Here is a 19,680-nt window from a genome sequence, read left to right as displayed (position 1 = left end):
CGTCCCTGCTCTGGTCACACACCCTGTGAGCAGAGGTGGCTCTTTGCAGCGCTCAGCCCTCCCCGAGGGTGCAACCAGCCGGGCTTCAGGGCGCGGATCTAGAGGCGTTTATCAGGGTGGCTCCGAGGGGGACTAACTCCTTTGCCTCAGCTGCACACACCCTCCCAGCACCGCCATCTGCTCTCCCACCCTCCCAGGTCCCTGTCCCCCACCCCACATTCAGACCCTCGAAAACCTGTCTCTGGGACACCCTAGGGACCATGCTGCCATGGGGGACCCCAGGCAGGGCATGCCCCCGCTGCGCCGGGTCCAGGGCAGCTGGGATGAGCCGGCATGGCTCCAGACGCTGCTTGTGGTGCCAAGGGCACCCAGAGGTGGCGGTGGGAGGCTCAAACCCAGTGCCCATGGTGCTCCCGAGGGAAAGCGGGGGACAGCAGGGCTGGGGTGGAAGGGACCCGCTGTCCCACACCGCGTCTGGCGTCCAGATGGGGCCAAGGCAACTGTGGTCATCGGTCATCCAGTGCATGGCCAGCGGGGCTGGGGACAAGGTGTTAACCCTGCGGGGTCAGCATGGGGGTTAGCCACCCTATTCCTATAGCTGCTGCTGCTGGGGGAGCTGGGCTGGGCTGGGTTTGGGATGGTGCTGGGATGAGATGTGGCTGGGGTGGGATGGGGCCAAGGTAGGATGGTGCTGGGGTAAGACAGAGCTGAGAAAGGACAGGGCCAGGGTGGGATGGGGTTGGGATGGGATGGGATGGGATGGGATGGGATGGGACGGGACGGGACGGGACGGGATGGGATGGGATGGGATGGGATGGGATGGGACGGGATGGGACGGGATGGGATGGGATAGGATGGGAGGGATGGGATGGGATGGGATGGGATGGGATGGGATGGGATGGGATGGGGTTGGGTTGGGATGGGATGGGATGGGATGGGACGGGACGGGACAGGATGGGATGAGATGGGATGGGATGGGTTGGGATGGGATGGGATGGGATGGGGTGGGATGGGACGGGATGGGGTTGGGATGGGTGGGATGGGATGGGATGGGATGGTGCCAAGGAAGGATACAGCCAGGGTGGGCTGGGGCTGGAGTAAGATGGAGCTAAGACAGGCTGGGGCCAGGCTGGGGCCATGGCGAAGGGGACTGCCCTGGCTGTGGGATGCAGGAGGAAATGCGTCCTGCCTGGACAGCGGCTGCGCGACATCTCCGGCTGTATTTCGTTGTGCTTGATCCCGCGGGCTGAGGCCAGGGAGGGCTCTGGGAGGATGGAGCGCAGCCCGCCGCATTCCCAGCGCCGCTGTTATTTTAACAATACCCCGCTGGTCTGCATGCCGGGGCTAATTTTAACCCTGGAGCCAGGCCAAGGCAGCCCTAACTTTCCTCGCCGTGATTTATCCCAGCCATTTCCCTTCAAAAACAAGGCCCCCGTGCCAGCCCCGCTGTCTCCCCAGGCAGCTGCACGCTTCCCTGGGTCCTGCACCACTGGGCAGGGTGAAGCGGGGCAGGATTTGCCCCTCGGTGGGTTGTTTGGAGAGCAGGAGGGCAGCCAGCACAGGAGCCCCTGCAGCACTCAGCCCCCTGCTGCCCACAGCACAGGGATTTTCGGAAGCTGGCTGGAAGCCTGGGGATGCTCGGATGTGGAGCCTTCCCCAGGATCCTGGAGCGGCTCCGTTTTCCACAGACATCTCTGGGAAGGAGGTGGGTGGTTTTTCTACCAACAATTTTATTGAAAAGGCTGTGGGGGGTGGTGGTTTTTTTTCTCCCTTTTCCCAGACAACAGCCATGCTCAAGAAAGAGATTTCCCTTTGCTTCTGTGTGTCTACTTAAAAACTGATTGGTAAAAATGCTGCAGAAACATTTGCGAAAAATGGAAAATATTGAAAATATCTTGTGACAAAAACTCCAATGTTCTCTTCCAAATAAAGATCTTTTTCTGCTCTTTTTTTTTCCATCAGAAAAGCTTCTAGTGTGCAAAGTGTCGACTGCTTTGATTTCTTCTCCCAGCGGGCTGGGATGCACCCATCTCTGCTCCAGGAGGATGGGTTTTCAGAAAGCTAAAAATCACTGGGCAGAGATACCGGCCCTGTTACCTCCACATCCGTCTCTCTTGTGACCCCCCTGCGCCCCTGCCAGACCCGCGGCAGGGTGGGAGGTCCCCAGGGAAAGAGGTGGCATGGCCAGCCCGTGGGCAAGCCCTTCCCCGCAGGAGCGCAGCCTGCCCACCCGGGAAGGGGGAAGAAAGCCCGAAGGTATTTGGTCACTAGCGTCATGAGTTCCCATTCATTCTCAGCCCGTCACAAACAGAGGAGGTCTGCAAGGCTGCGGATAGACAAGTGCGTGATTTTGGGGGGCAGCAAGCGGAGGCGTTAGAGGTTGTCGTACATGCGTAACGTCTTCTCCAGCTGCTGGCTGACGCGCTGGTAGAAGACGATCTGCTGCTTTAAGTAAGACTGCATCATCCTCTTGAAGTCGGCCACACGCCGCTCATGGAAGTGGTTCATCTCGGCTTGCAGGGCAAAGCCCACCACGCGGCAGCGCTTGCGGATCCCGTCTGCCTCCTCCTGGTCCATCCTGCCCTCGTCGCTCATCCGCTGGCTCTCCTTCACCTTGGCGAAGGCACCTGGCGAGGCAGGGGGAAGGGTGAGAGGCTGATGGATCCGTGCGACCCTCCGTCCCCCTCCCCCTGGCACAGGCATCTCTGGCCGGCCCCGGCAGGTCCCCTCACTCTCTGTGCCGGGGCACCAGCCTGGCCCCACAGCCTCGAACTTAGCAGGAGGTTTGGGGGTCTGGGCTGCTGGAAGGGTGCGATGCCAGGCGCGGGGTGCAACGCTAACGTGGGGCAGTGTTACCACAGCCAAGCACCCCGGCCAAGCCTGCCCTGACGATGTTTGATGCTACCCCATGGATACGGGTGGGGAGACCCCAGCTCGGGAGGGGATGAACCAGGGTGTGGGAAGGGCATGCAGCACCAGCCGGAGCTCGGCTGGGAAAGCATCTCCCTCTCCCTCAGGCAGCTGATGCTCTGACACCAGTTCTTCCCCCTCCTTCCCTTTATTTTTTACAGCTCGGTTTCGAAAGAATCCTGCCTGGCTCCAGCCCTGCATTCCTCCCCCCTCATTACCACAGAGGCTTTTCGCCTGAAAACAGGATCTGGCCTGCAGCTCACCAGGCTTGCTTCCCTCCTCCCTGCCCCTTGCCGGGAGCACTGGACCCGGGGTTACGGTGCTCCTGCCGCACCAGCCCTGCTCCCAGTGGAGACGAGGAGGAGGAGGAGGAAGAAGCAAAAGTTGGAGGCCAGATCCTGCCTTCCGCTGCCCACGCGGCCTTGCTTCCGGACGGGATCCAGCCCCTCTCACCCGCCAGTAAACAACGCGGGGAGGGAAAGGCGAGGAAGCGCCAGGGCAGGATTGCATTCTCCTTCCCCCTGTGCCCTCCCAGCCTCCCCCAGGGATGCGGAGCAATGCACAGGCACCCCTGGCTGCTCGGGCATGGGCAGCCCTGGCTTCACCCTGGGGAAAACTGCCTGCCCCCCCCAGATCCACGGATGCCGGCACAGGCGTCCCCTCCCCATGGACTTCAGCCCCGCTCACACACCCAGCTGCGTCACACCCTGCTGCCAGGGTGCAAAGGGACACCGAGCCCTGCCCGCCACAGCCCCCCCACCAAAAGGGCAGAGCAGACGCTTCTCACCCCTCCTCCTCCCTCGTTACCCCCCCAAATACCCAGGGGACCAGTGAGCACATGGGGATGAAGGGGATGCAGGGAGCCCCGATGCCCTGGGAGTGCTAAACCTTGAAGAGTTTGACCCTGGTTGTCCCCAGGAGGTTCAGTGTGTGTCCCCCAGCCACGGGAGTGCGGTGGGGCTGGTGGGAAGAAAGGACACGTCCACCTCCCACCTTGACCTGCACAGTCGTCATCGTTGTCGTCCCCCCCCGCCCCTCTGACCGACCCCAGGCCATGTCCAGCCGCATCCCAGCCCTGGGGGAGCAAGCTGGAGCATCCCTGCTGGCCACCCAACCGCTGCCTTGGCTGGGGAGGGAGGATGAGGAGGGAGAAGTGGTGGTGAGTGGGGATGCAACACAGCCCCTCGCTCACAAGGTGCTGGGCAGGTCACCCTGGAGCCCAGAGCTGAGGTGCTGGCTTGGGCTCATGGCTTGGGGGGAGTGACAACTGTGCTGACCCCCCCCGCCAGCGCTTCGGGCACTGTCAGCAGCAGTTATGGAGCCCATGGCAGCACCTGGGGCAGCACCACCAGCCCCATCAGCCTCTTCCAGGCTGGGGCGACGGGGGAGCCATGCCAGCAGGGACCATGCCACCTCCCTGGGAGCCACAGGCAATGGTCCCCATCCTCATTCCCATCCCTATCCTCATGCCCCCTCCCCATTCCCACCCCTGCACAGCACAGGGTTTCTTCATTGCATCCCCACTCAGGTGGAGCCATCACACATGAGAGGTCATCACCGGGGGGTAAGAAGCCACCATTACCTTTCTGGAGGTGGATGATGTCCGGAAAGTTGGAAAGGAGCCCTTGGTACAAAGAGAGAGTGTCCAGCATGAGGAACAGGTCATTTTTGGGCTGCTCGGCGAACATCTCCCCCACGGTCTCGTACGTCTTGCCCGTGTGGGAGATGGCATTGTTGAGGGCGTCCGAGCTGTAGGGGGGGTCCATGTGGAAGGAGTGGCTGATGGCTTGGAAGGCATTGCCCAGCTTCTGGAATTCCTTCCGGAAGCCCCCCACGTGCTTGCGCACCAGCTCCGAGGCCACGTTGGTCAGCTGCAGGACGCTGTCGTCCATCTTCTTGCTGAAGGCCTTGAAGGCGTCCACGCGGTCCTCCACATCCTGCAGGTCCTGGTGCTCCGTGGGGATCTGGATGGTGAGGAGGAAGCTGGCGCCCACCATCTCATCCTTCTCTGCCCGGCGTTTGCCCAGCTTCCACTGCTTCTCATCACGGCAGCAGAGGAAGTGCTGGAAGCCCTCATACTGGGAGAGGACGGGGTGGCTGGTCATATGGTCCATCCAGAGGATCAGGCGCCGCTTGCGCTTCTCGATGAAGTCCTCCTCGAAGCGCCCGGTGGCCTGCTTCTCGGGCAGGTGGGGCACCGATATGACTGTGAACTTGTGCAGGAGGCGGTTGTAGAGCCAGTCAAAGTGCTTGTACCGCCGGTAGACGGGCGAGTTGATGTTGCTGGGGGTCAGCTTGTAGGAGATGTAGCTCTTGATGCCCTTGAACTTGGTTTGCTTGGTCGGGTCCTCCACGGAGCAGATGAAGGGGTGTGGGTTTGCCCTCCACTGGGGACCTTTGGAGCCCATCTCAATGCAGTACACCTCAGCGATCTTGGACATCAGGGGCACATCACCCAGGATGAAGGCTTCCACCCCCGAGCGCACAAAGCACGAGAAGCGGTTGAGGTTCCTCCCCACCACGCTGCCCCTCTTGGAGGAGCTCATGCTGTCCTGCCTTTCCAGTGCCGGCTTGGGATGGTAACCGGCGTGCTGGTGGTGGCCGTACGCTGTCGGGTACTGCAGGCTGGGCGAGGGGTGCCCATTGGTGCCCGGTGCGCTCCGGGGCTCCTCCACCACCGTGCAAGCATCGTCCCAGTCATCCCAATCATCATCATCGTCATCCTCAAAACTGCCCTGGTAGGGGATGCCGGGGTTGGGGGGAGCTGTGTAGAAGGAGTCGTGCCCGGGCGAGCCGGCCGGGCTGCTGGAGTAATCCGTGTAGTTGGAGCCTGACCGGGAGCGGAGGATCTCGACGTAGGAGGCAGGGAAGAGGCCGGTCTCCCCGCGGCTGTTTTGGCCCTGTAACCACCCGTCCAGGGAGTTCTCGCTGAAGATGACGAGCTCCTCGTTCTCCTGGATGCTGATCTCCTCTTTGTTTTCGCTCTGGAAGTTGTAAAGCGCTCTGGCTTTCAACGCCATGGCTGGTCCCAGGGTGGGGGGGACACAGCGTCACGCAACCCCCGCAGCCAAAAACCGCCCCCCCCGGCAACGCCACAAGCTCCAGGCCACCACCAGTGGGAAAAGGCTTGGCTGGTTTCTCAGGGAAATGAACTAATAAAAAAAAAAAAAAGGTGGAAAAGAAATCCCCTACGAGGCGACGCCAAGGTCCGTATGTCCAAGCGCCCCCCCCGATGCCAGCGCCCCGGTTAAAAACAACATTCCCCGGTCAAGCGAGCGGCGTTTCCTTGGCCGCGGCGGGATGCAGCCCCCGGCCGGGCCAGGAGCCGGGCTCTGCCATGGCCGCGCAGGTCCGAGCTCGCTGGGACGCCGATCCCGCCGTTCCACGTTCTGGGAGGAAAAGATCTGGCTGCCGGCGAGGAAAGAAATCCAAAGCGACTTTTTCCGGGGCTCCTGTGGACAAACCCCCCGCTTCCCTCCCGCCAGCGGCTGCCGGGCCCCGGGGAAGTGCCGGGAACCGGCCCCAAACCCAGCCCAACCTCCCGGTGATCCCGGAATTTTGCAATTCCTTTCCGGGCCGATTTTCCCGGGGGTTGGGAGGGGGGTTGGGGTGTGTGTGTGTGTGGGGGGGGTAGCCCAGGAATCCGCGGGTCTGGGGCGGGACGGGAGGGCCCGCTGGCTGGGCAGCACCGGGCCGGTCCCGCTGCCGGGCCGGGGAGGGGAGCGGGGGGACGGGGGGCCCGGCCGCCGCCGTACCGGGCCCGGGGAGCCGAGCACAGCCGCGGCCCGGCCGCGCCTCCCGTCCGTCGGCGGGACCGGCGAGCCGCCCTCACCGCATGGCCCGGCAGGGCCCGGGGCCGCCGCTCGCTGCCACCGCCCGGCCTCGGCGCCCCGGGGCCACCCTCGGTACCGCCGCCCGGTTCCGGTGTCGGGGCCCGCCGCCGCTGCGCGATGTCGGTGCTGCTGCCCGGTGCCGGTGGCGGTGGCGGTGGTGGTGCTGGTGCCGGTGCCGGTGGCGGGGCTGGCCGCCAGCCTCCCGTGACGCACGGCAGCGCCGAGCTCCCCGGTTCGCCGCCCGGGAGCGGAGGGGAGCGGCGCGGCAGGTCGCACGCTGCCCTCTGCAGGCAGCCGGCCCGGGGGCACCGGTCCCGCCCACGGCACCAGCACCGGCACCGGCACCGGCTGCTCCCGCAGCCGTGAGCGGGAATGGCCGCGGACATCCCTGCCCACCGCGGTCCCCTCTGTCCCTGCTCGCGGTGGTCCCCTATGTCCCTGCCTGCCGTTGTCCCCCGCCATCCCCGCCCTCTATGTCCCTTACATCCCTGCCCGGGGTATCCCCTCCGTCCCTGCCCGGGACGGTGCCCTCCATCCGTGGCCGTGGTGGCCCCTCCATCCCTGCTCGGGGTGGTGCCCTACGTCCCTGCCCGCAGTTGTCCCCCGCACCCCTTCCCTGTGTGTCCCCTCCGTCCCTGCCCGGGATGTCCCCTACGCCCGTGCCCGGTCACAGCCTCGAGTGTCCCTGCCCGCCTCCCGGCGGCAGGGGAAACTGAGTCATAGGGGGGGAGGGCTGCCGCTGGCCGGCGCGGCGGTCGGGCGCGGCGCCTCCGCGCCGCGAGGGGGCGCTGCGGGCCGGCTGCGGCGCCGTTCCCGCCGTCGGGCGGAAGTGCGTCACGGCGCGCGGGCGCCGGGCGGGCGTTGCCATGGAGGAGCTGAGCGCGGCGCTGGCGGCCGGCGTGGCCCTGGCGGGGCCCAACAGCCCGGCGGCCCCGCACCCCCGCCTCGCCGCCTACAAGGCCCGCGGCGGCCTGGGGCAGGCCGAGCGCCGCCAGCGCCTCCTCCGCCTCCAGAGGGAGTGAGCTGGGGCCCGAGGAAGGGGAGAGCCCGGCCGGGGGGTGCCGCTGGGGGCGGACAGGCCCGTGCTGGGCCCACCGGGCGGCAGGGGCTGCGGGGCCGGGGCCCGGGGCTGTGCAGGGCGGAGGGGGTAGTCTGTCTCCCGCGGAGGGCGAGCGGGGCTCTTTCCTTTCCCCCCACCTCCCAGGAGGCGGCTGGACTACGTGAACCATGCCAGGAGGCTGGCAGATGACGACTGGGCAGGGGTGGATAGCGGGGACGAGGAGAAGGAGGGGGAAGATGCGGGGGAAGAGGAAATGGACGTGGATGTTGGCCACAGGCTGCCCAGGCGCTATGGCAATCAGGTGAGGAGGGTCCCTCGTGAAGGGGAGCAGGTGTGAGTGCGAGGCCAGGCAGCGGGAGGGGTGTGGGGTGCTGACCTGGCCTGGTGCTTGGAGGGGAGCCGTGCGATGTGCTGTGTTCAAATGGAGGAGAGGTGGAGATGAGCTGCCTGCGTGCTCTGGGAGGTTTCAGCTCAGCCAGCAGCGTTTGTATCCCGTTATGCAGCACTCAGTTAAAGATTTCTGTTCTCCCCATGTCTGGGATACCAGGAAGGAAGGTAAACCTCAGCTGGAGGGTGTTATTAGCCTTGGTGCCATATCGGCCCTAAAAAGACACACAGATGCTCAGGTGATCATAGCCAGGCAGTCTCTGAAGAGGTCAGCTTGTCTGGGCTCTTTACTCCTAATGTTTAGGAATCTCTATGCTCTGCCACATATTTAAAATACACAAATGAAGTGCTGAAAGTGAGGCTGGAGCCAGGACCAAGGTACAGGAGTGCCCAGGCAAGGACTGTGAGCCCCATGCTGTAGTCTGTAGCTTAGTCAGCAGCTGGGAAGCAAGAGAAGGACTTTGGGGAGAGTCTGTTAAGCAGGTTGGTTAGAGAGAGGGAGTGAGCCCCTCTGGTGCTTAACGCTGGGTGATGAGCAATGCAAATTGCGTCTGAAGCACCCAGTGTAGCTGTTTAAGCCAAGTCAAAACCTTCCTTTATCCTTGATGTATGAGTTTTCCATAACTTTGGGGGACTTGTTACTAACTGATATTTTTTTTTCTGGATTTCTCCATAGCTGATGCTGTCAGAATGGTTGGTCGATGTCCCCTTGGATCTGGAGCAGGAGTGGGTTGTAGTGGTGTGTCCCATCGGGAAAAGGTCACTAGTTGTAGCGTCTAGGGTAAGCAGCAGCAGTGGTGATGTCTCACCATCTGGTAAAGGACCTGTACCTTTTTCCCAGCTAACATAAGACTGGTCCGTGCGTCTGGCTTGATTTTTCTTTTTTTTTTTTTACTCTCCTGTTTCCTCACAGGGCACAACAGCAGCTTACACCAAGAGCGGTTTCTGTGTCAACAGGTTCCCATCCCTGCTGCCAGGGGGGAACCGGCACAATTCAACGAGCGAGAAAGGTAACAGTGTGAGGATTTGGGAACAGAATTTGGGATAGAGAGAGGGGAACCTTCTGCTTCTCCCTGTGAACGTGTGCGCCAGGAGGCTCAGTGCTGTTCCTCCGGCTCCCTTGAGCCGTGGAGCTGTGCCCTTCTCTGTTGCTGGGAGTAGTTAGCTTTGGCCCTGTTCATGTGTCTCTGGGGATAACTAGATGTGGACAGTATCAGATACCTTTATGCTTGGTAAGAGTTTCTTTTAATTAGCTGCCTGGTTAACTGACACTCTTAAACCTCAACATCCTTTCTGTCTTCTGACAGAGAGCTGTGTACGGTGTGGTCTTCCTTAATACATCTTGTAGTTGCTTTCTTGCCCTCAGGAGAAGGGGTAACTGTTTGATAAATGCCATTTTCTGAAACATGCCTTTGCTTGCTGGGCCTCTGTCTGGGACAGGGCTTTTTGTGGTCGCAGCTTTGCAGCCTTACATCAGGGCAGGCTTAATGCAGGAGAGATTTGTGCTGGCATTTGGCTGCTGGGTGAGGCAGTCTCAGGGGCATGTCTGCAACCTCCCTGTGTTTGTGTGCGCAGTGTACTGCATCTTGGACTGCATCTACAACGAGGTGCAGCAGACGTACTATATCCTCGATGTGATGTGCTGGAGAGGACACCCCATTTATGACTGCCAGGTGCTGAACCTTCCCCCTCTGCCCTCCCCTCCCTTTTGTTCCCTGTTCCGTGAGCTGCTTTGCAGCCAGCACTGGACATGGTGCACCGTGCAGTAGGATGGGTATTTCATCTAAGCGCCAGCATCTTTACAGCTTATGGGCTTCTGGTTACTGGAATAACTGGGTGGATCTTTTGGGGGTATTGGGGGAAGTAGCAGAGTTCATGGGGCTGGCTGGTTCTGTAGGTGAAGCTGAGTTTGTAAATCTCCCAGGCGAGTGCAAAGGAGTGGCAACACCCAGCAAGTGCTGATCAGCAATGTGCGGTGGATAGTCATTAAGTTTCTGCCTCCTTTCACAGACCGACTTCAGATTCTTCTGGCTCTCCTCAAAGATCCAAGAGGAGGAAGGGCTGGGAGAGAAAAGCAGGATTAATCCAGTAAGTTCTTTTGCACTAAGAGGAGGAGGAGGAGGATGGGGGGTAAGGTCTCCTGTTCAGCAGGCTTCAGCACTTTCTTTCACAAGCGGAAGCTTTTTTCTTAACCCCACACCTCATCAAGCTTCAAAGTGTACTTCTGATGAAATGGGATGCCGTGTTCAGGATGTAAATAGAACTATTGAATATTGTAAATGTGTGTGGCTTTCCTCCCACAGCCAAAGTGCTGAGGGAGATCAGACTGCAGGGTATCAGCTAACTTCCATGCCATTTTTAGCTTTACCTTGAAACAGAATGGAAAATCATTGTGGTTTCTACAGGGGTAGCATTGGTTGGCAGCCTGACTACAATGGGATTTATTCTTGTTTAGTCTTGCGGACTCACGAGGCAAGGGGAAAGGCTTGTAAAGCTTTAGCCTTCCCGCCTGCTTAAATGGATCGTTGAAGTTGTCAGGGTGGCTGCTGGATTGCTACCCGGAGTCCCTGCTCAGCAAGGATAAAAGGTCTCCCTTTAAAGACTTACACATGGAGGTCAGACCTAGAACCCACAGCAGCTTGGAAAGTGATTTTTGGGGACAGACATAAGAGATTTGGCAGCTCGGCTACGGAGCAGTTTACAAAGTGGGATCCAATGGCTGCACTGCTAAGCAGAACAGCTCCTGTGCATTGAGCAGATCGGTCATAAACGGGGATGACCACTCCTGTGTCAGCAGTGGAGGTATCTGTATTTGCAGAACATCCTGCTCTGACTCCAATGGGAATATCCAGAAGACAGCTACCTCATGAAGCAGGAGTCATTTCAGCTTTCATTTCCTGGGTGGAAAGGTTTGCTTGGCTGAGCCAGCAGGCTGGAGCAGATGTCTGTCTGCTTTGCATCCTGCCCAGAGGTCATCATTTTCTATTTTGGTTAAAAGAGTGCCTCAGGGTCAGCTCTCCTGAAAAGTCCTTCCTGCAGTCTTAGATGCTTTGGGGAAAAAAGGTATCGGGAGCGTGTGGGAGCTGTACACTCTGTCTCTGCCGTGTGCATCTCATTAAATGCAAGGAGAGGGTCATTTGAAACTGGGGTGATAAAATACTCAAAGTAGATCATTCTGGACACTCTAGATTTCATGCTGTCTGGGTATCACGGTGGCAATCCATGGTGGGGTCTTCTCTTGAAGGTCATCTTCTGGTTTTGGAATGAGATTTGTAAAGTTGCAGTGATGTATGTCCTTTATCAAGCGTTGCTGGAGAGATGGCGGGGGTTCTCTCTAACAGCTGATCCCACCCTAGCCTCTCTGGTGGCTTGGGTGATTTTTGTAGATTTTCATGCAAGCAGTTTCAGTTACTCTAGTGGGGTGTGACTGGCACCAATGGGACAGCTTGGTCCTGTTGTTCTGTCTCTAGATCTGGGGTTTGCTTATGAACTGCTGTTCTGAATCACATCAGAGGTCTGTCTGTGCCAATAACCTGTACTAATCGCAGACACCAGTGGCTATGGAAAGAGTAAGAAATTGGAGATACCTGTCATGTTCCCTCTGACTTCATCTGCCATTGGTTGTACCTAGATCATGGAGTTAACGGCCACCAGGGAACCTGCCTTTCAGGAGCTGTCTAATCCTCTTTAGAGCCTGTTTGTGCTTTTGGGCCCGCAATACCCTGTGGCAGGAAGGACAGCAGTTTAATGATGGGGTGGCTGCTTGAGATCTTGTCTCAAGTTTTACGAGATCTTGTCTCAAGTTTTACAAGATCTCGTTGTTTTATGTGATGCCTGTCCCTCACCCTTTCCTTCTCATGCTGGATTTTCACTGGTGGAAATCCTTCCTTAGCTGCCTCTGCACCAGTGCTCGATTCAGTGACTTGTTCTGCTTTAGGCTATGTGGTTGTCTCTTCTAACCCTCTCTTACTCTTTCAGTACAAATTTGTGGGCCTGCGGAACTTCCCCTGCTCCTCAGACAGCCTGTGTAAGGTGCTGGCTATGGACTTCCCCTTCAAGGTGAGAACACGCAGGTGGGAACCTGCACTTCAGCCTTAGAGACGGCCCCACCACGCATCTGCTGCTGCTTGGAGAGGGGTGCATCCCCTCCGCTTGGGAGCGGCGCTGTCCCAAGGCCTGTGGAAAGCTTGCTGAGCTGTGCTGCTGTTTCCCTGGGTGGGGGATGGGTGCCTTTTATGCACACAGCTGATCTGTTACCCTGTCACCAGGTACAGGCTGCATCTAACCCGACTAATTAGCGGGAGTTAAGCCATAGCATTCCCTGTGCCCCGGGTGCTTTACTGCTGTTGTCTGAAAGAGCCCTTGGGGCAAGAGAGGGGTTGATGTGGACACCCAGAAGCAGCGTGGCTTGCATTCGTGTGGCAGCGTGATGGGCAGCTGACATTTATAGGGCCAAAGCTGCTACCCCGGGTGGGCTTGCGTGGCTACAAGCGTGAGGATCTCTGCAGTTTAATCCCTTATGCAGGGGTGTTTCTTGAGCTGTGTGGGGTAGGCAAAGTGGTGTCTTTCTCTGACTTCTGTCACGGGCTCTGTGTTTCCTTAGTCTCGCTGCTTCCATCCCTCTTGTGTGCAAGGCACCCAGCTACCTTGCGTCTGGTGGGGAGGAAAGAGAATGGTGGTGCTAAGCTCCCGATGGTTTCTGGAGTGCTTGGGTGTTAGTGATGGGTGTCTGAGGTGTACCGGAGCTGGGGGCAGGAGGCTGTAGCAGAAATGGCGGGGAGGGGTTCGGATGACTGTCCTCCTGCTATACTGCTGTTGGATCTTGTGGAGGGGGTAACGTGAGCTCTGCTTTTTGGTCTGGTACAGGACCAGCAGCTCCCTGCCTTTGGCCGCAGCTGCTCCTGGCTTTCTCTGAGGCGGCATTCCCCCCCAGAAAGAGCGGCTGAACAGGACACCTACATTTGCTTCATCAGCTTTAGAAGTAGGTGCTGTTCAGGCCTCTCTGCTCACCTGTGGGGGAAGGGCAGGACAGACAAATCGATGTGCCACCCAGTTCAGCTCTGTGCGGTTGCGAGCAGCAAGTGGGAGCCCCTCATGAAAACAGCTCAGGCTGCTTTTGACTGCCCTGGCTGACTTGGCACTGAAGCAGAAGAGGATGGAGGAGGTGAGCGCGTTCCAGCACAGCGTCGGTGACAAACATCTGGGAGCCAGAAGCTCCTCCTGTGGCTGCAGCGGTTCCTGTGGAGTGCCCAGTCTCTAGATCAGGGGCAGCCATTGTAAAGGTTGCTTGTCCTCCTAAGCCAAAAGCCACGTGGATTTGACTGCGTGTCTTGTGCTCTCCCGGCCCAAGTCAGCGATTAACGTAAGTGCAGGTTCAAATTTAAGGGACACTGATTTGGCTGGGAGGGCTGACTTTGCCTTCTGCTCATCAAAACCAGGACAGTCATTAGAGAGAGTTGGAAAGTCCCAGCCCCTTGCTGGTCTTGCCAGGCCCTGCTCTAAACACAAATTGGGGACTTGTTGAGAAGGCATCCCAGATTTCCTTCAGCTGACTGGCTCAACTACAGATGGAGTGTCTCTGTAGACACAGTCGTTCCCGTCTTTACTGAAGAAAGCCTCATTCCTTCTGGAGGCATCTGCTCCCGGGAGAAAAGGCTGAGGAGTATTGCCCCACCGCAGTCAGCGCAGAAAAACTTTCGGCATATGAAGGAGACCATTGCGAAACACCAGGGGAGGGAGGTGGAGTTGTTCAGACTCTCCCTTGTAATCCAGCAGTGACTTGCCCCCCCATGTTCCTGAGCTGGTAGTCGAGGTGCGACCCCAACGAGTGAAACGTGGTATAATTTGGCTCGAAGCAGCCAGTAACCCCACAGAACCCGTGGTGCTGCTTCCCGGAGTGGAGGGGACCGCGGGTCCCCTGTGATGTGCCACAAGAGGGAGCCCAAAAAATCCCCTTCGCGAGCTTCCACCCGCGGCACCCAACGAGATAAACTTTACAGAAAGCAAAATGCAGCCTTGCTATAGGCAGTGCAGGATAATAGGGGTCACCTTATGCCTGGGCTTGGCATTTTGTTACCCTTACAAGGATCTCGTGTGTGGTGGCAACAGAGGTGGTCAGTGCTTTCAGATCTGGGTCTTCATAGTTAATCTCTAACCTTTAGAGTTAGGACCTGATCCGCTATATTCAGCGGAAACTTTTTCTGTGGAACTCGGTGGACTTTGGATCAATTGACTGGCCCTGAATTTGAAGTGTTTTTTGGAGTGGATCTTAAGAGCTACTGTCCTACTCGTAGATCTGAGTAAAACAACATTCGGGTTTCCTTGAAGGCAGGGGCAGCCGAAGTCTGAGAAGCCCCGATGCGAAGGAATAGGAGTACTGTAAAGCACCTAAAATCTGAAAAGCTTGGCTGCGACACATGAAATCCTGCCAGACCAGTTTCCCATCAGGTTCGGTCGTTCAGGGACAGTGTCAGCCCTTATTCTGATGTGGCTGGTGTCAGTGTGGTGACTCAGAATAGAGACCTGGCCAACAAATTAAATAAACTGGAAGGAATATGGGAGTAACTTAAGGGAAATCAAGGGAAGGAAGAGTATGATGTAACTCTCCACTAGGCTGAACTCCTTTGAATTCTCCAGCTTGGGGAAGATCTTTGGAGCAGTCTGGAAGGCAGAAGCCTTCCCAGGCTCTGATCTTTACCAAAACATTCCTGTGGGTGCTGGAGAATCCCTGTTGCTCATCAAGTGCCACGCACCCACAGGAATGGGCTGGATGTGTAGGCATGGTGCTGGGGTGCCACAGAATCTGGCTCTTCCCAAGCCTTCCTGGGAGGCAGGGGGAGGGAAAAGCTTTGTTGTTTAGATATCCAGAGGGTTACACAAGCTCATCATGATGTTTACCGTTCTGGTCTTACGTTTTCCTAGCGCAGGAATCCCCCTTTTTCTGGGATTATTTTGCAAGATCTTAACAGTGACTGAAAATTATGGAGAGAGTAGTGCAAGCAGCTCTGCCCGCTCTGCTGGAGGTTAGCATCCACGGTTCAGAGAGGAATGTATGCTGCTTTTTGCTTTTTTCACAATCTAGCACAGTAGCAGAAATCACCTTGATCTGCCTGCTTCACTGATGCCTCTGCTCATTGCCAATACATGTGCCGTTCTGCCATATATATTCTGGGGGCTGTAGGCCTTGGGGAGGGGCCAGGGAGCAATGCAGCGTGAGGTGGGCTCTTTTTCTCATCTCTCCTGCCCACTCAGCCACTCTTACTCGTAGCCAAATGGCCTTTTAGGAGCTTGCGAGGCTGAGCTAAAAGGAGCACCACCTCCAGCGTGAGGCAGCCTGACAGCAGGATCTAACCTTGCAGAGTGCATCCCTGGGAAGCACAGGAAGGCAGGGGCAAAAATCCCCGAGCGTGGCGAGGAAGCGGGGGAAAATGTCAGCCAGCTGCAGTGTTGCAGAGTGTGGAAATAGTAGCACAAGAGTTAGGGCCTAAACCTTCAAAGTCCTGAGTGCCCTTAACTGTCATCGATTGCTGGTGAAGTTCTCTCTTGGGAAACATTAAGAATTTATTTCATACAAGCCAGCTGAAAGAGCCGTAGCAGCGTTACAAATCAGGGCTCCTTGGCGTCATGCGCTCTAATTACTCTGCAAATGTATTATTTAAAATAACCTTAATCCAGTAAAGTGGCCTTTCTGTGCGCTGCCTTATTCAGAAACCTGATGGCCTTTCTGCAGAATGGGATCATAGCAACCAGAGGGAAAGTGCTGTCCGTGCCGACATCAGGCTGAGATCATTTGCCTCTGATGACTGAAAGCCATCCGGCAGTCGCTGGGCTTGTAGTGATCTTTCAGGGCAGGAGCTCTGCAGGTTTCTTCTTTCCCTTCCGCTATTTATTGCACTGCTTGAGAAAAATGATCCAGCTGGTAGTTTTGGCCTCTATGGAGAGCGGTGCTGTCGTCTGGCGCTCTGTCATCCACCTGCAAGAGCCTCCAGCTCTGGCCTTTCATTCACTCTCTCTCTCTTTACAGGTCGACGGACTTCTCTTCTATCACAAGCAAACCCACTATACCCCCGGCAGCACCCCGCTGGTGGGCTGGCTCCGGCCCTACATGGTCCCCGAGATCCTCGGGCTCGCTGTGCCCGCTACGGTGCTCACTGCCAAACCAGACTATGCTGGGCATCAGCTCCAGCAGATCATTGAGAGCAAGAAGAATAAAAAGCTGGCAGCAGAAAAGGGTCACCTGAGCAGCGCGGTGGCTGCGAGGAACGGACATTACGAGCTGGAACACTTGTCTACCCCTCAGCCAGCAAACTCTCCCGAGGGCCGGGATGAAGCAGTGAGCCAGATGGAGAATTAGGCTGCTGGGACAGACCGGTTGGGTAAGGAGAAAGGAAAAGGTTCCCTGCTTCTCACTGTCCCTCACCCTCCCTGAGAGGGGGTCAAAGGTAATGATCATAGGATGGTTTTGTTGAAAGGGCACTAAAGTGGAATATCTTGTTCCAAGTGCCGCTGGATTTTTTTTTCTTTTTTTTTCTTTTTGCCAGGGCTTCTGTAAGGTCTTAACAGGATTGTCTGGTTCTTTGCTAAGGCAGTTGTGCACTGGGAAACTCAATGATCCGTCCCCACACTGCAGGGTTCCCGGCTCTGCTCCTGACCCTGCTTCTGTTAAAGCCTCTGGCAAAGCTTCAGCATAGGAACAGTGCTCAGAGCTCTGAGGTGCAGCTGCTGCTCGGAACCCCGGCCCCAGCGGCAGCCCCACCTCCCTGGCCCCGGGAATCGAGGGCATTTCAGCCTTTGATCCAGCTGTTTACCGAGGCTGCCTCAATGAAAGTTTTGTGGTCAGTCCACTTCTAGTAACAAAAAGTTTGCAGCGAGCTGCTGTAAATCCAAAGGCTGGGCTTTCCACACCCACACGTTTACAGAGAAAAACTAAATTTCCTTGCAGCGCAGTGGGCCCTGCTTCCGAGCACAGCTTTGTGCGGCGCGGCAGAAGCCTGTACTCGAGGCTTTTCTCAGTAGGGGGAGGAAGGAATGGTTTCGCACTGAAAAACGCTAGCATTGATTGTGCCAAATAAAAGGTTTCTCAGAAAGACAAATTCTTGAGCGTCTTCCTGCTACCTAAGGGTGGATGCGTGCCGTGCCTCCCAAATAGGGACTGAAAAATCAGTTGCAGCGCTAACTGGAGCAGAGGAAATGCTTGTGCGGGTTTGATTCTCCTCCACGCACCGAGGTGGTTCACTCTCTTCCCCGCCGCTGTCCCTCGTAGCCCAGCTGAAGGCTGCTTTGCGAGCACCAGCTGCTGCCTTTCACCGGTTTTAGCAGGGACGAAACGATTGTACTCACCATTCCCAGGTTCTTTTCCAGAGGGACAATAAAAGGCTGGAGCAGGAAGACTCGCCGTGGAGGGGGGAGATGAAATATCGGGCTAAACATGGTGCTGGGGAGTCTCCTCTCGGCTGCCTGTGAAAATGCTGCCAGAGGGCCCGTATCCAGGAGGAGATACGGTGTGTGGGGATGGCTGCCCGCAGATAGCGGGGGCACTTGTATCCTGCCCTCACACCCCCTGTTTTTCCCAGAAAAACACTTGTTTCTGTGCCAAGTGTGTGGTCTGCATGCAATCATCTGGCTGTGCAGCCGCTATTGATTATACCAGCAGGCAGCACGAACTGTCCTAACTTCGGCCAGAGCTGGCTGTGGGAGGGGGCTGGCCACTGCTCCCCTTCCCCAGAGGGGGGGGAACAGCACCCCAGCTCCGCAGCATTCGGATGAGGCCAAGTGTGCTGCAGTCTTTTTCAAACTGCTGCTTGGGGGGTTTTTTTTGGTGGGTTTTTTTTGTGTGCTTGGTTTTTTTTTTAGCATGTGAAGCAATGAGCTGGGGGAAGAGGACACAACACCTGGACTGCCCTGGACTGCCCTGTCCCTCACAGGCTCTGGGCTGCTCGAGCTGCCCGTTCCCCCTGTGGTTCGGCCTCGCCGGCTGGCAGAGGGCTACAGGGAGAGCCCGGGCCAGGGAGACCACATCCAGCCTCCTATCAGTAGAATTTTCCTTCCATCAGGCAATTAAATCCGGAGGTGGGCATCTGGATGTAGGATTTGTGCATCCCTTAGGGCAGAGAAAGCTGCAGCTCAGGTTACTGCCTCCCTGCTGCCCTCAAAGGTCCTCCCGCCACCTCTGAAGGTCCTCCAGCGAGGGATGGGAGCGGGCAGGGGAGCGAATGCAGGCGAAGAGGGGCTGCCTTCAGCCGCTCGCTGCGATCGATGGAGGAGAGCGGCGGGGAAGCGACCGTAGCTTTCTGCCGGCTCCAGATGATGCCGCATAGTTTCCCTTTTAAAAGCATGAGCTGGGCTGGAGAAATAAATATTTGCGTTACAATTCCAGTTGGAAACGAAGGGCTGTGTTTGGAGAGAGGGTGTTAAAGGGAAGTCACCAGGGCCAGCGCAGTTTGTTGCTGTGACTTATTTTATTTGCTGGGTGCGATCCCACTCCCATCTGTTCCCTGCCCTGCTCCCAACTGGAAGGGGCGGAAGCTTCGGCAGCGACCGAGGTGGGGTCACCTCCCCTCCTCGGGGGCAAAAATGGAGCCTGGGGCAGGAGAGTGGAGTGTGGCCCGGGGCCGGGGAGGACAGGCCAGCCCTTGCCCATGGCTTGGCCCCTTCCTCTGCCCTTTCTTCCATGTTCTCTGAGTTAGGTGCAAAGGCTCCAGCTGTGGGCACCTTGCCAGCACAATCCTCCTCGGCTGAACAAAGCGTCCCCCGGCCTGGCTTTTCCGTGGGCTCATGGTCCCCGTTCCTTCTTGGTGGCCCCTCCGGAGGAGCATCGGCTCTCTCCATCCCGCCGCCGCCACCTGCGCCCACCCGGGAACCACCATTGAGGGACTGTAGAGGAGGGAGAGCAGCGAAGAAGCCGCTGGAAACCCTGGAAAGCCCGGGAAGGGCTGCGGGGCCGGAGTACCGGGAAGGGGGGCGGCAGGACCGGGAAGGGCGGCGGGGCCGGGAGCCCGTCCATGCCGGGGCCGCCATCGCCACTCACCCGCCTTGGGGGTGCAGCACCCCCCGGTCTCCCCCAGCCGAACAACACGCCCCCCCGCCCTGCAGCCTGGCGCTCCGGCGGGGTCTGCAGCCCGGCCGCGGGGGGTGCCGGGCCTGGGCAAGCGGCGCGGCTCCGGGTTTCCTCGAAGGCGCCGGGGGCGGGGGGCCCGGCTGGGAGGCAGAGCCCCGCCGCGCTGCCCGCCCCCCCGGGACGGCTCCGGGCAGAGCCGCCCGCCACCATCTTAGCGGCGGCAGCGGTGCCGGGGAACGCGCCGCCCGCCCGGCGGGGCCAGGCCGAGCCAGGCCGGGCCGGAGCGGAGGGAGGGCGGGCACCGCCGCCGCCCCCCCCCGCTCCCCGCCGCCGAGCACCGGCCCCGCCGCCCGCCGGGGCTTCCTGTCCCGCGCCCGGGGGCGGCCACGCCGCGGGGGGGGCAGCGAGGGGAGGGGGCGGGAGGGGAGGGGGCC

General features: G+C 58.5%; 2 protein-coding genes and 1 long non-coding RNA gene across 3 annotated transcripts; 1 reads left to right on the top strand and 2 right to left on the bottom strand.

The window, feature by feature from the left end:
* Window positions 1-1,710: 1,710 nt before the first annotated feature.
* SNX33 (sorting nexin 33) lies at window positions 1,711-6,484 on the bottom strand. Its single transcript, XM_037394829.1, has 2 exons — window positions 4,493-6,484; window positions 1,711-2,627 (listed from the first exon to the last, which is right to left on the bottom strand). The coding sequence occupies exons 1-2, from the start codon at window positions 5,928-5,930 to the stop codon at window positions 2,374-2,376; spliced, it is 1,692 nt and encodes a 563-aa protein (XP_037250726.1). The 5' UTR covers window positions 5,931-6,484; the 3' UTR covers window positions 1,711-2,373.
* A 1,090-nt stretch (window positions 6,485-7,574) lies between these two features.
* SNUPN (snurportin 1) lies at window positions 7,575-17,282 on the top strand. Its single transcript, XM_037394830.1, has 8 exons — window positions 7,575-7,761; window positions 7,948-8,104; window positions 8,867-8,971; window positions 9,104-9,200; window positions 9,766-9,863; window positions 10,201-10,278; window positions 12,169-12,249; window positions 16,214-17,282. The coding sequence occupies exons 1-8, from the start codon at window positions 7,610-7,612 to the stop codon at window positions 16,541-16,543; spliced, it is 1,098 nt and encodes a 365-aa protein (XP_037250727.1). The 5' UTR covers window positions 7,575-7,609; the 3' UTR covers window positions 16,544-17,282.
* LOC119151203 lies at window positions 16,721-19,637 on the bottom strand. The gene is made up of 2 exons (XR_005105333.1): window positions 19,217-19,637; window positions 16,721-19,062 (listed from the first exon to the last, which is right to left on the bottom strand). It is a non-coding gene; the product is annotated as an uncharacterized LOC119151203 (long non-coding RNA).
* Window positions 19,638-19,680: the final 43 nt, after the last annotated feature.

This window comes from Falco rusticolus, chromosome 7 (genome assembly GCF_015220075.1).
Source record: "Falco rusticolus isolate bFalRus1 chromosome 7, bFalRus1.pri, whole genome shotgun sequence".
Classification (NCBI taxonomy): domain Eukaryota; kingdom Metazoa; phylum Chordata; class Aves; order Falconiformes; family Falconidae; genus Falco; species Falco rusticolus.
Note: the sequence above shows the minus strand (reverse complement) of the source record. Positions and strands in the feature narration are given on the sequence as shown.